This window comes from Neolamprologus multifasciatus, chromosome 3 (assembly GCF_963576455.1).
Source record: "Neolamprologus multifasciatus chromosome 3, fNeoMul1.2, whole genome shotgun sequence".
Lineage (NCBI taxonomy): Eukaryota > Metazoa > Chordata > Actinopteri > Cichliformes > Cichlidae > Neolamprologus > Neolamprologus multifasciatus.
The window spans coordinates 553,833-566,554 of NC_140441.1; the positions used below are offsets into that span (position 1 = coordinate 553,833).

Here is a 12,722-nt window from a genome sequence, read left to right on the forward strand (position 1 = left end):
AGGTCACAGAATATTCTTTCTTTCTCTTATAGGTGAGAAAACACCAAATCTAAAACTTGGTACCTCATACTTCAGAAACAAAAACAAAACAAAAACAAAAACAAAAAATCTGCTAGTTTCACTCTTTTAAACTCTGGCTGCAGGATTCTGGTCACCCCTGCTATCATGTTCCCCAAAATAATACTGATTCAGTCGTCTATGTATCACTTCTCAACCCACTCAATAAACCAGACAGGATGATAGTAACAGTATTACCTACTTAAAATTGTTTTTGATCCTAATGAGCTTCATTACTTGTGTGTGTGTGTGTGTGTGTGTGTGTGTGTGTGTGTTAGTCGGGTTAATAGATTTTCTATTTCTATGTATCCTTTTATGTACCTTCCCCCTTTTTTCTGAAACAAAACTCTGTTCACTCCAAATTTTGTTTCAGAAACATCTAAATGAAAAACTCTGTCATAGTCAGGCACAGCTAAACCCCAAATGCTTGCAGGTTACCATCGGCAACCACGCTGTGTGTTGTTAACCCCTTCTGCAAATACCCTCTTTGGATGTGTGCCACTTTGTGTATGATTTTGTGTTATCTCTAGTGCATATCATGTGCATGTGTGGTGTCACTTTCCATTTTTCTAACAGTACTCTTGCATACCTCAGTGCTTGTCTTCCTCCCCCTTTTGTGGTGGTCTGGACACTGTCAATCCTCCACTTCCAGGCAGTCGTTTGTCTCCCTGGATTCCTTAACCCAATTTGATTCCCCAAACTAAAACAGCAGCGTCAGTCCTCTTCTGCTCCTTTCTCTCCGTTCTTCTCTCCCACTTTTCTGTCCAATGACAGTCAGTTCTTTTCAGCTTTGTCCCGTGTATCTCTTTGTCCCACTGTCTCTTTCATTGCCATCTCGCTCCAAACATGGCAAACGTCAAACTCAGACAGTCCTCTCAAAAGTCCTTCACCCACAGTGAGGTTGCAGCCTGCTGGAAACGCATCTCCATCCATCCAATCTAGATGGTGGATCTTCTCTTTCTGATGTCGTTTGCCCACAGCGCTGCTGGACCTCTCTGCTCAGAACTCTGGTATTGTCTCTTGGACTGCTGTCCACTGTTGATGTTCATGCTCGTGCTTTCTGGAACTGCACTCGATGTCTTCAGGGAGAGATTAGCTTCCTTGGAGCTTGCTTGTTCAGGATGAGGACTGGAAGCTGCAAAACAATTCAGCCAAAAATTCTGGCTGGGTGTTTCTATTTTATTTTATTTTTCTAATGATTTTAACCTATAATTTTCTTCCGACTGCTGCCCGTGGAGAATTGATCCAGGTCCGTTCCCCACCTGTAATCGACAGACTGAGAGACTTTCATTATTCAGTGTGACTCCAGATGTTTTAATCACTCCTAAAGCAACACATCTCTACTTATTTTGTTTGAACTCTACTGACTTTAAACCCCAAAAATGAAATTTTTATTTGATCTTAACCGCAAACACAAAAAATCTTCTTGATGTTGTTATTAATTCTTTTCATCCACAACACTCCAAATTACGTTTTTCTTTTGTGTCCAGCCGGGGAAGAAGGTGACCTGTAGTGTCACTGCTTCCCCCAGTTGGAGACAATTTCCCACTCACACTTCCACACTTTTATTTTCTTTGTTTTCATTATTACTTTAACGCTAATCCACTTTTAATTTGCTTCATTTACTTTAGTTCATTTTCTCCTATTTGATCACTATAATTTCTTGACTATTATTATTTCACAGAAAATCAACTAATCTACTTTGTCTCCCTATTTGTCATCAAGGAATTCACACACACACTCACAGGCTGGTCACTCGCCCCCACCTTTTCTTTCTCTCTCACACACCCGCACATTTTACTCTTCGTTCGTTCCGCCTGTGAACCCGCCCCTCGAGGCTGGCTCACACACACTTCATTCAAACTTTCTGCGAGACACTTCTGCTGATTCAGGACAACGCCCTAATCAGAACAAAGAGCGGGTGCCGTCCGCTCTTATACACCTCAACCTAACTAGGACAATTAGGCTCACGATCTTCAGATCGCGCCACATTTGCCTCACGATTTATTCAAACTGCGCCACGGACTGGATACCGCAGTTTCTCTTCCCCATAAAAATAAAACCAAATTAAACCCCCAATTGACTTCACAGTTTGCAACAATTCGCGACACGGCCTTTTGCCGCAATTTCTACACACCACAAACACAAACACTTTTAGACACAAATTATTCTGTTACTTTAATTGACTCCCGTACTTCAGACGAGACGCCGACTCTAACGGCGCTTTCACACACACTACACCGTCCTAACTATCTTTCTCTCTCCTTTTTTTTTTTTTTTTTTTTTATTACACCACAGAGTAATACACCCAATTCAGCCCGTCTATCTCTATGTGGCTCCAAATACCCTCTTTATTTAATTTAACACTCGTCAGGGGACAGGCAAACAACAATTTCAACCACTGAAACGAGGAATACAACCTTTTTCAACCTTTTTAACCTTATTTAACCTTATTTCACCTTTTTCTCTTACTACTCTTAGAACTCAACCTTTGTTCGCAAAATGTGTCTTGTTCTATGTTCCAGAATAAATGTAAACCCGTGATTACACAAACGTTTTCAGTATTATTCTGTAGCTATGCGGGAGTCCTCAGTTCCCAAGTCACCACCTCAGCTAACCAGACGCCGCTGGACCTGACTGTGCGTCCACAGACAGGGGGGTTGCCACACCATGAACAAAACCAATTTCCACAGGTCCACTAGGCATCAACCTTTGATCCTAAAATGTGTCTTTGCTCTAATGTCCTCCCATTCACACATCAACCGTCACTGTCACCATGTTTATATTTCACACACAGAAACACAACAAGCGCGTCTCACCAGCAGAAACACACACAGAAACCTCTGAGCTCACCTTTGAAAATGCAAGCGCACCATAAGCCAGATTCTATTTCACCTCTATTTCAGATACTACACTTTGGCCGCCTTTTGAAAGTTTTTCCACATTTCTTGCACAGAAGCCAGTCATAGACAAAATTAATTATGGAGGGTAAAAGTGGGCTGCACCCTAGTCTCAACGTAGAATGTGATTAGTATCTTGCTAGAGCCAGTTCCTATAACACACTTGATTTCTAGTCTCAACGTAGAATATTTTTAGTATCTTGCTAGAAAATTCCTTTAACACTTGAATTCAGCCTCAACTTGTGTTGTTAGTATCTTGCGCCGAAAACCAGACACCGACAATTTAATGTGAAAATACGTGTAACTCAGCGAACAGATTAATTTGGAAAGCCCAATATGCACATTTGGTATTTATAATACAACAGGCTGTGCTTACCTTTTTATGTTTGGACCGTCCTCTGTTCGCCTCGCCCCACGATCTCACCACAGGCCAAATCTGCCCCTTCCTCAGCACACCAAAGATCCGGGTCACCGGCACCAAGTTGTTGAAATCTCTCAATTCTTTGAATCTTTGGGCTGAAGGAAGGACAATACTCGGTGTATAAATGCTCAATCAACAATCCTTTATTCCCATACAATTTTCACACAATGAGCATAAAAACCATCCGGATGGGGAGAGATGCAGAGAGGGTCACAGCAAGTCTCAAAATGGTGATGTGTTACACAGCTTCTTATACTTTCTACCAGCCCCCACCTGGTCGTAAACCTAAACATTCACAGTCTCTTATCTGTCATGACGCCTAAGTTATGACCTCGGGCTCCCTGTCTTTCTACCTCCTACAAGAGTGGGGGCACAGAATGTTTCTTCTTGTTATCGGCACAAGGTCCTTCGCACGCAACATTCTCAGAAAATGATTTAAGATAAGATAAGATAACTCTTTATTGTCATTGCACAGTCATACATAGTACAGTAGTATAATGAAATTGGAAAACTGTCCTACGTCGGCACTACATATAACACAACACGACACGATATGACACATCACAACGCAACACAGTATAATAACTTAGTAATAAAAAAAGAAGAATAAGTGTATTTTTATTGCACACTGTTATTATTGCACATTAATTATTATTGCACCTTGTTATAAATATAAATATTATTATTGTTATTGTTGTTTTAAACATTGTTACCTCCCCCCTAAAAAAGTCCAGGGAGGTAGCCAATCAGATCAGCTATTTGCATTGATCAGGGCTATTGCCCTGTTGTAACAGCTGTCCTTGAGTCTATTTGTCCGGGACCTCAGCAGCCTGAACCTCCTGCCGGACGGCAGCAGCTTAAACACCCGGTGTCCTGGGTGTGTACTGTCCCGTAGGATGCTGCGTGCCCTCTTGAGACAGCGAGTGCTGTACAGGTCCTTCAGGGAGGGAAGAGGATGTCCAATGATTTTTTGGGCCATATTGATGACCCTCTGGAGTCCCTTTCTGTGTGCTGTGGTGCAGCTGGAGAACCACACACCAATGCAATACGTCAGCACACTTTCAATGGAGCAGCGGTAGAAGACGGTCAGCAGCTCTTTCTTCAGGTCCATTTTTCTGAGGATTCTCAGAAAGTGGAGACGCTGTTGGGCCTTCTTTAAGACCGCTGAGGTGTTAGAGCTCCATCGGAGGTCTGTGTCTATGTGCACACCCAGAAACTTGAAACTGGAGACCCTTTCCACGCACTCCCCGTTGATGCTGACAGGCTGCAGCTCGGACATGACAAGAAAACAGTGTAAAACATTCACAGCAGATAAATGGTGGCGCCCACCTGTCTAACAGAACCCAAAGGATGGTCACATTCTTTTAATCCCCAAAGATATACTGGAACATTTGTCTAACATACTACAAAAATATACTGCGAAGATGGTCATGTTCTTTAACCTAAAAATATAAGGAAAACTGAGCTATATATTTTGCACACAACCTAGACTAAGGAATATATTTATGTTCTACAGCTGTTTAACATACTTCATCTACCTTGACTATGGGTATAAGATAACCTAGTTTAAAATACTGATCTCACAGTAATTAATTACTTTTGAAAATAAGTAATCAGTAAAGTAACAGGATTACTTTTTGGGGAAGTAATCAGTAATTAGTTACTGATTACTTTTTTCAAGTAACTTGACCAACACTGCTGCTTTGACTGGAGATTCGGATGCAACACTGATTTGCTGTATCAAACAGAACTTCCTGCTACAACCTCTCAGGTATACCTTGCTCTGACGTACCTGCCTGGCAGACATCGCATTCCCGTCAGTGGAAAAATCACGGTCACATGACAGGTGGAAAGACCTGAGGTCTAAGCCTTCAATCAAACTCACATTCCTAAGTGACACATGGTGTTATGGAGTAACTCTCTCACAAAAGTCTTGAAAAAGAAAACCTGAAAAATAGAATTTAAAAAAGAATAAAATTAAATTCAGATCTTTACGACCAACAACATAAAATGTATCTTAATTGATATATCCACGTTTTTTATGATGTACTTCTGCCAAGATCAGCAAATTCCTCTTTCTTTTATGTAACGAAAGTGAAAGAACTTTACTAAAATTGCTGTGATTACATCAGTATGTGAAATGAGGAACCTGCTGACTGCAGAGTGGAAAGCTGGGCAGGGCGTTGTGTCGGGACTGATAGACACAGGTCCTCCAGTGCAGCAGGCAGGCTCACAGAGAGAATTAATTCTTTACCAGACTGAAACTGTGAGAAGAACCATGGACTAGTCTCCCACTGACTGTACAAATATAGATATATTTATTAGTTGGTAATTATCTCACGAGTCGCTGTGATTTTGACGACATAGATTTGCAGTTTCATTTTGCTCGGCCCTGCCTACTAAGTCACCTGACACTGGTTCTCTGCGGAGAGCTGACACAAACAGAGCACAAAGAGAAAGAGCAAAAAGAGGTCAGGATTTCTTCTAGAGGTTATCGCTGCTTATACTATTGAATTTTCTAAAAGAAACGCTTTCAAGACCTCAACAACAAAGTCAATCAGGAGAGACTCGAACTGGCGCCGGTGGTCTTTAATTGGGGTTTAGGGTGGTGAGTATTAACATAGTAAGCTAAACTGGCAAAGTCAGAAACAGTGTCACAGAGGTATATATGAGGGTTAAAATGCCTATCATCAGCATGATACTTATTTCCATTTTCTACAGCACTTTTTATCAGGAAGTAGTCGGTGTTTAAGAAATAAGAAAGAATAATATTTGAAAATGTTGAGTGATTTTTAAATGTGTTTTATTCATTATTGGGTTTGTTTTTAAATTGCCATTGTGTATAAAATGTTTTATTTTTAAGAGTGCCTGGCTGAGAAGTTGGGAAGAATTGCAACAAATATTACATCACAGTTTTGTCAATATTTTAAGTTGCCAAAAAAGGACTAGACTTATTATACTCTAGGTACAATAAGGCATTCATAATATATTTATAGTATTTATTCTCTAACACCAACTTCAAGTCTGCTATGGTTCTGGGACTCAGCAAATCACATCTGTACCATTAGCTGCTAGTTTCTTAAACTTGAGAGATTCATGTTGATTTACATTGTATTTCTTTTTGTAGATTGGAGAGCAAAAAAACAAAGATGAAGCTATTGTGGGATATGATGATGTTAGCCAGCACAGTGTTTCATGCTGCCGATGATAACAGGAAGAAGAACATTGGGACTGTGATTGGGATTGATCTGGGGACCACATACTCATGGTAAGTTCAGAGCAGAGATGGGCAGTAACGCGTTACGTATTACTGTCAAGTAAGTTGACCAACACTGCTTCAGAGTCTTTAAATAATGGCATGATGCCTCTGTGGAATAAAATGGGATTCAGCGTTACAGGTAACGCGTTACTGTAATCCGATTACTTTTTTCAAGTAACCAGTAAAGTAAGGGATTACTTTTGCAAAAAAGGTAATTAGATTACTGCTACTTTCCCATAAGCACGCCACATTACTGTGTTACTAAAACTGTGATTTCTTTGTCTCATGACAATGACGTAAGCGAGTGCGACGTTCGTGACAACAGCTGTGTGCAGATCAACAATGGATCATATATCGAGTGTGGCGAGAGTATGAGCGTGCAGCGTTTAAAGCGTGGAAGTACTGACCTTACTTTGAGTTTGATTCCATAAAAAGTGACAAAAACATTAGCGTCCGCTGTGCGTGGGAAGAAAACTTCTTTTTACAGCAAAAACCCCTAAACTTCCGAGCAAGCACCGAGTAGCTACGACGTAATGGGAAACTCACAGAGAAACTCTTCCACTGACTGCTGCGGCACACCTGCACCAGGGCAAACCTCCGCCTACCCCACTCCTGCTTTACAGGTGAAAATAGAGCAACAGGACCGCTGAGTGTTTGATTTTATTTATTTTCTGCTGTGTTTTACTTGCATTTATTTGAAAGACTGAAAACAGAAAAAAAATATTTTATTTTATGTGCTGGAATGTGCAGAAAATTGGGTTAAATGTTAAACAAATTTCTTCCAGTCAGAGAATGGTGCATATAATTAAATTTTTGCTTGACGCATAAAGTTAAAAGATTAAAACTAATAAAACAAGTTTTAAAAAGAGACTTTTCCATTTGATTACATTTTATATGATGGATTATGTAGAAAACGTAGAATTGGGCTGAAAGAATATCGCTTTATCACCTATTCAGGCTGTAAATCGTGTTTTTAAAAACTAACTAAGTAACTAAGTAATTAATTACTTTTGAAAATAAGTAATCAGTAAAGTAACGGGATTACTTTTGGGGGGAAGTAATCAGTAATTAGTTATTGATTACTTTTTTCAAGTAACTTGACCAACACTGCTTCAGAGTCTAAATAATGGCATGATGCCTCTGTGGAATAAAATGGGATTCAGACTGAATTCAAACTATTTTCTTGCAGTGTTGGAGTGTTCAAGAATGGGCATGTGGAGATTATTCCCAATGACCAGGGAAACCGAATAACCCCCTCCTACGTGGCCTTCACCAGTGAAGGTGAGCGTCTGATTGGTGATGCTGCCAAGAATCAGCTGACCTCTAACCCTGAGAACACCATTTTTGATGCCAAGAGGCTGATTGGTCGGACATGGGATGACTGGTCTGTGCAGCAAGACATCAAGTACCTGCCCTTCAAGGTGAGCTTGTAAACTGAAAGTAAAACTTGTTGTTTCTTTGGGTCATGTTTGAGTGAAATTCTTGTTAAATTAATATTGATATGTATATTCCTATGAAGGTTACTGAAAAGAAGAGCAAGCCCCATATCCAGGTTGACATTGGTGGTGGCCATATGAAGACTTTTGCTCCTGAGGAGGTCTCTGCTATGGTGCTGACTAAGATGAAGGAGACTGCTGAGGCTTACCTGGGCAAGAAGGTACAAAAATGCTAATCTTAATTAAATGGTGTATCATCAAATCTAACCTTATCCTTTTTCCTCAGGTCACACATGCTGTGGTCACTGTCCCAACCTACTTCAACGATGCCCAGCGCCAGGCCACTAAGGATGCTGGTGCCATTGCTGGTCTGAATGTTATGCGAATCATCAATGAGGCGTAAACATCCAGTCAAAAATTGAATTTGGTCATCTGCAATTTGAAACTGCAAAATAATGTCCCTGCCCTTCCTTCTAACAATAAATTCTCACTGTATTCATCAGAACTGCTGCTGGTATTGCTTATGGCCTGGACAAGAAGGATGGAGTAAAGAACATTCTTGTCTTCGATCTGGGCGGTGGCAGCTTTGATGTTTCTATTCTGACCATTGACAACGGTTTGTTCAAAGTGGTGGCCACCAATGGTGACACTCATCTGGGAGGTGAGGACTTTGACCAGCGTATCATGGAGCACTTCATCGAGCTGTACAAGAAGAAGACTGGCAAAGATGTGAGCAAAGACAACCGTGCTGTGCAGAAGCTGCGTCGCGAGGCCGAGAAGGCCAAGAGGGCGCTATCTGCCCGGCACCAAACCCACATTGAGATCGAGTACTTCTTTAAGGGACAAGACTTCTCTGAGACCCTGACTCGTGCCAAGTTTGAGGAGCTGAACATGGTAAGATATTAATTTGGTTAATTAATTGCGTATCAAACCCTATAGGAAAAGCATTTGAACAAGCTTTTTAACTTGTGTGTTCTTTAAAACCCAGGACCTGTTCCAGTCCACCCTGAAGCCTGTACAGAAAGTGTTGGAAGATGCTAAGTTAATGAAGTCTGACATTGATGAGATTGTCCTGGTTGGAGGCTCCACTCGTATCCCCAAAATCCAGCAGCTGGTGAAGGAGTTCTTCAGTGGCAAAGAGCCATGTAGAGGGATCAACCCTGATGAGGCTGTGGCATACGGAACTGCTGTGCAGGCTGGTGTGCTTTCTAGAGAGGACACTGGTTAGTCATGAATCTTAGAAATATTTTATTTAATAGGGTTAAGATTTCAAATGTGATGCTGTTTACTTTTCCTTCACTTGTAGGTGATGTGCTTCTTCTGGATGTGTGCCCCATAACCCTTGGCATTGAGACTGTTGGAGGAGTAATGAACAAGCTGATCCACAGGAACACCGTGGTGTCCACCAAAAAAGCCCAGATGTTTACTACAGCCTCTGATAACCAGCCTATTGTCACCATCAAAGTCTATGAAGGTAAGAGTTAGGATATTGTTCTTTCAAGTTCCAATACAGTGTTTTATAAAAAGATCCCAATGACAAGAAACATGTGACAGTGGAATTAAATGTTCCAGAAGTCTAATTATGACTGGGTTTTTTTTTGTTTGTTTGTGTTGTTTGTTTGTTTGTTTTTCTCAGGTGAGCATCCTTCGACTAAAGACAACCATCTCCTGGCTACTTTTGACCTGACTGGCATCCCCCCTGCTCCTAGTGGTGTACCGCAGATTGAAGTCACCTTTGAGATTGATGTCAATGGCATTTTGTGTGTCACTGCTGAGGACAAGGACACAGGAAACAAGAAAAAGATCACAACTGACCAGAAGTGGCTAACACCTGAGGACATCAAACGCATGGTGAACGACGCCGAGCACTTTGCTGAGGAAGACAAAAAGCTGAAGGAGAAGATCGATGCTCACAATGAGCTCGAGGGCTACGCATACTCCCTGAAGAACCAGATTGAATTCATCGAGAAGGCAGTGGAGGAGAAGATTGAGTGGTTAGAGTCCCACCAAGATGCTGACCTGGATGACTTCCAGACCAAGAAGAAGGAACTTGAGGAGGTGGTTCAGTCCATTATCTGTGGTAGTGCAGGTGGTCCACCAGCAGTGGGCAGTAAGCAAAATGAGAAGGATGAGTTGTAGACAGGTCTGAAGTCTTATCACTCCTTGGATATCTGGCGTGTTGGTCTACATATTGGACTGACGGGACTCAAATTGTAAGAGGAGTGGTTGGGAAGGAGCTGACGATAACAACTGACCATACTGAATTTCCTGAAAGACTTTAAAATAAGTTTCAGTGTGTGGCTGCACTGAGGTGGTAGAGCAGGTCACCTATGCCAAATATCCTTGGGCAAGATACTAAAACCATGTTGCTCATGATGCATCTATGTGTGAATGCTAGATAGTGAGAAATTAGATACAGCTTAGAAAAAGTGCTTGGGTAAATGTACAATTTGTGTAAAGCGCTTTAAGTGCTCATATAGAGCAGAAAAGCGCTATATAAGAACCAGACCATTTACCAATACAAATAACAGGTTTATTGCCTTAGACAGTGCCAGTCTGTTGGCTTTCTCCTCCTCTGGATTCCCCTCATCACACACTGTCCAGGCAAATACAGTGGGGCAAAAAAGTATTTAGTCAGCCACCGATTGTGCAAGTTCCCCCACTTAAAATGATGACAGAGGTCAGTAATTTGCACCAGAGGTACACTTCAACTGTGAGAGACAGAATGTGAAAAAAAAATCCATGAATTCACATGGTAGGATTTGTAAAGAATTTATTCGTAAATCAGGGTGGAAAATAAGTATTTGGTCACCTCAAACAAGGAAAATCCCTGGCTCTCACAGACCTGTAACGTCTTCTGTAAGAACAGAACACTCAACGGCTGCAGCTCTCCCACTGCCAGCTGTACACATCACCAAAAACGACAAAAAAACCCAACAAAAAACACAGGAAAGAACAGCTTTTTATGCTGGCGAGGCATGATTGCATGTGCTGCGCAGATGCGTCCATCTCGCTTGCAGCAGCATCACAGACCACGACCCGCCACAGGCAGTCTACTGATAATTAGGTTTTTGAAGTCAGGACATGATCCCTAATAGACACCAGTGGAAACAATTAATGGTTCATCTACATGCAACCCTGATACTGAGTGCAATGTGTGTGTGTGTGTGTGTGTGTGTGTGTGTGTGTGTGTGTGTGTGTGTGTGTGTGTGTCCTCCAGTGTTTCTGAATGTCAGTCCAAACCGTCCTCAGTTCTTCTCAGGAGAGTCTGTGACTCTGACCTGTGAGGGGCTTCACAGCCCTGATGGTTGGACCCTGAAGAGAAGAAATTACATAGAAATAAAGAGCTGTGGTGAAGACTTTGGCCAGTTTGATGGTTCCTCATGCATCATCTCAGATCTGGAAGCGATGTCATCTTACTGGTGTGAGGACAGATCAGGACAGAAGAGTGACGAGCTCAACATCTATGTATCAGGTACAGAATCTTTGTGATGATTTGGTTTCTTTTTCTGTTGTTTTTGTGGTGATTTGAGACTTTGACCTGCTGCAGGTGCTTTTATTTGCTGCTTGTGTTGTTTATAAGTCTGTTACAGAGTTGCTGTACAATCATCCACTAGCTTCATGAGTTTGTGTTTCTTTGTCTGTCTGTACTTGTTTAGATGACGTGATCCTAGAAATGCCTGCTCTGCCAGTGATGGCAGGAAGTAATGTCACTTTGAGCTGCAGACCTCGTTATGACAGTTACAGAGTCATGTCCATCGACAGGGAGTCTGACAGGGAGAGCTTCTCTGCAGTCCACACCATCTATAATGTGCAAAGGTCTGATGAAGGCGTCTACAGCTGCAGTGTAATCTACACTGATATGGTGATGGTATCAGGTCATAGCAGGCTGACTGTTGCAGGTATTTAAAGCTAACAGCAACACCTGTTTCTGATTGAGTGACTGCTCATGCTGAAGTAGAGTGTTGACCTTCCAGTATTTAGCACCTCAATGTGACTGAAACACAAACTTGTCCTTATTTCCATGTGTTCTGCTCTTCCTCAGCTCCTCGTCCTGATCCCACATCTCCTTCTCCTCCTCTGTCTGTGTCTATGCTCAGAGTCTTCTGCCATCTGCTGGTTGTAAGTCTGTACTGCATCTCCACCATCCTGATGCTGTTGATCTGCTGTAGCAGGAACAGGAACTCAGGTGAAAACTCAGATATGCACCAACACAGACTCTAATCCACCTCCATTATAACATCTTAACTCTGCCTACAGGAGAGGAACCTGCCATATCCATGTATGATGATGTCACTGCTGATGTCACCACTGATGTCACCACTGAGCATGAGTTCTGAACTCAAATCTGAAGGAGCTGCACTGTAACATTTATGCCTAAATATTTCCACATGTAGCATCAAGCTGACTGTTTTCTGTCTTGTCTGCTCATGCCAGTAAAGCTTTGTGTGAATTTGTCTCTGGCTGATTGGAGTTTACTTTTAACTGAAAAGTTTGACCCACAGGTTAGCTTCTCTAATCTGTCATGTGACCTCTTGTGGCAACTATCTGCAATATTCAAAGAGATGGAATGAAGTCAATAAATAATACTGGAGATGAAATTTATTTTAATAACATTCATCTTCAGTTCAGTTCAGTTCATTTTTATT

General features: G+C 41.6%; 2 protein-coding genes across 3 annotated transcripts; both read left to right on the forward strand.

Annotated features, from left to right (window-relative positions):
• Positions 1-5,575: 5,575 nt before the first annotated feature.
• LOC146520926 (endoplasmic reticulum chaperone BiP-like) lies at positions 5,576-10,678 on the forward strand. Its single transcript, XM_085154384.1, has 9 exons — positions 5,576-5,986; positions 6,506-6,646; positions 7,827-8,058; positions 8,157-8,294; positions 8,360-8,472; positions 8,577-8,967; positions 9,062-9,296; positions 9,380-9,547; positions 9,710-10,678. The coding sequence occupies exons 2-9, from the start codon at positions 6,528-6,530 to the stop codon at positions 10,210-10,212; spliced, it is 1,899 nt and encodes a 632-aa protein (XP_085010510.1). The 5' UTR covers positions 5,576-5,986; positions 6,506-6,527; the 3' UTR covers positions 10,213-10,678.
• A 3-nt stretch (positions 10,679-10,681) lies between these two features.
• Positions 10,682-12,530, forward strand: LOC146520927 (uncharacterized). 2 transcript variants are annotated; one of them, XM_085154521.1, is made up of 4 exons: positions 10,682-11,548; positions 11,733-11,975; positions 12,119-12,262; positions 12,334-12,530. In XM_085154521.1, exons 1-4 carry the CDS (start codon positions 11,158-11,160, stop codon positions 12,411-12,413), a joined length of 858 nt encoding a protein of 285 aa, XP_085010647.1. In that variant the 5' UTR covers positions 10,682-11,157; the 3' UTR covers positions 12,414-12,530. The 2 variants fall into 2 exon arrangements, with proteins under 2 accessions (XP_085010647.1, XP_085010648.1); XM_085154522.1 differs by lacking the exon at positions 10,682-11,548 and having other exon boundaries at positions 11,644-11,975.
• The last annotated feature ends 192 nt before the right edge of the window (positions 12,531-12,722 follow it).

Coding starts and splice junctions, on each gene's coding strand:
- LOC146520926 (XM_085154384.1), top strand. CDS start 6,528: ATGAAGCTATTGTGGGATATGATGATGTTAGCCAGCACAGTGTTTCAT. Junction 8,295..8,359: donor AGGCTTACCTGGGCAAGAAG/GTACAAAAATGC, acceptor CTTTTTCCTCAG/GTCACACATGCTGTGGTCAC. Junction 8,473..8,576: donor ATGCGAATCATCAATGAGGC/GTAAACATCCAG, acceptor TGTATTCATCAG/AACTGCTGCTGGTATTGCTT.
- LOC146520927 (XM_085154521.1), top strand. CDS start 11,158: ATGATCCCTAATAGACACCAGTGGAAACAATTAATGGTTCATCTACAT. Junction 11,549..11,732: donor GCTCAACATCTATGTATCAG/GTACAGAATCTT, acceptor GTACTTGTTTAG/ATGACGTGATCCTAGAAATG. Junction 11,976..12,118: donor TAGCAGGCTGACTGTTGCAG/GTATTTAAAGCT, acceptor GCTCTTCCTCAG/CTCCTCGTCCTGATCCCACA.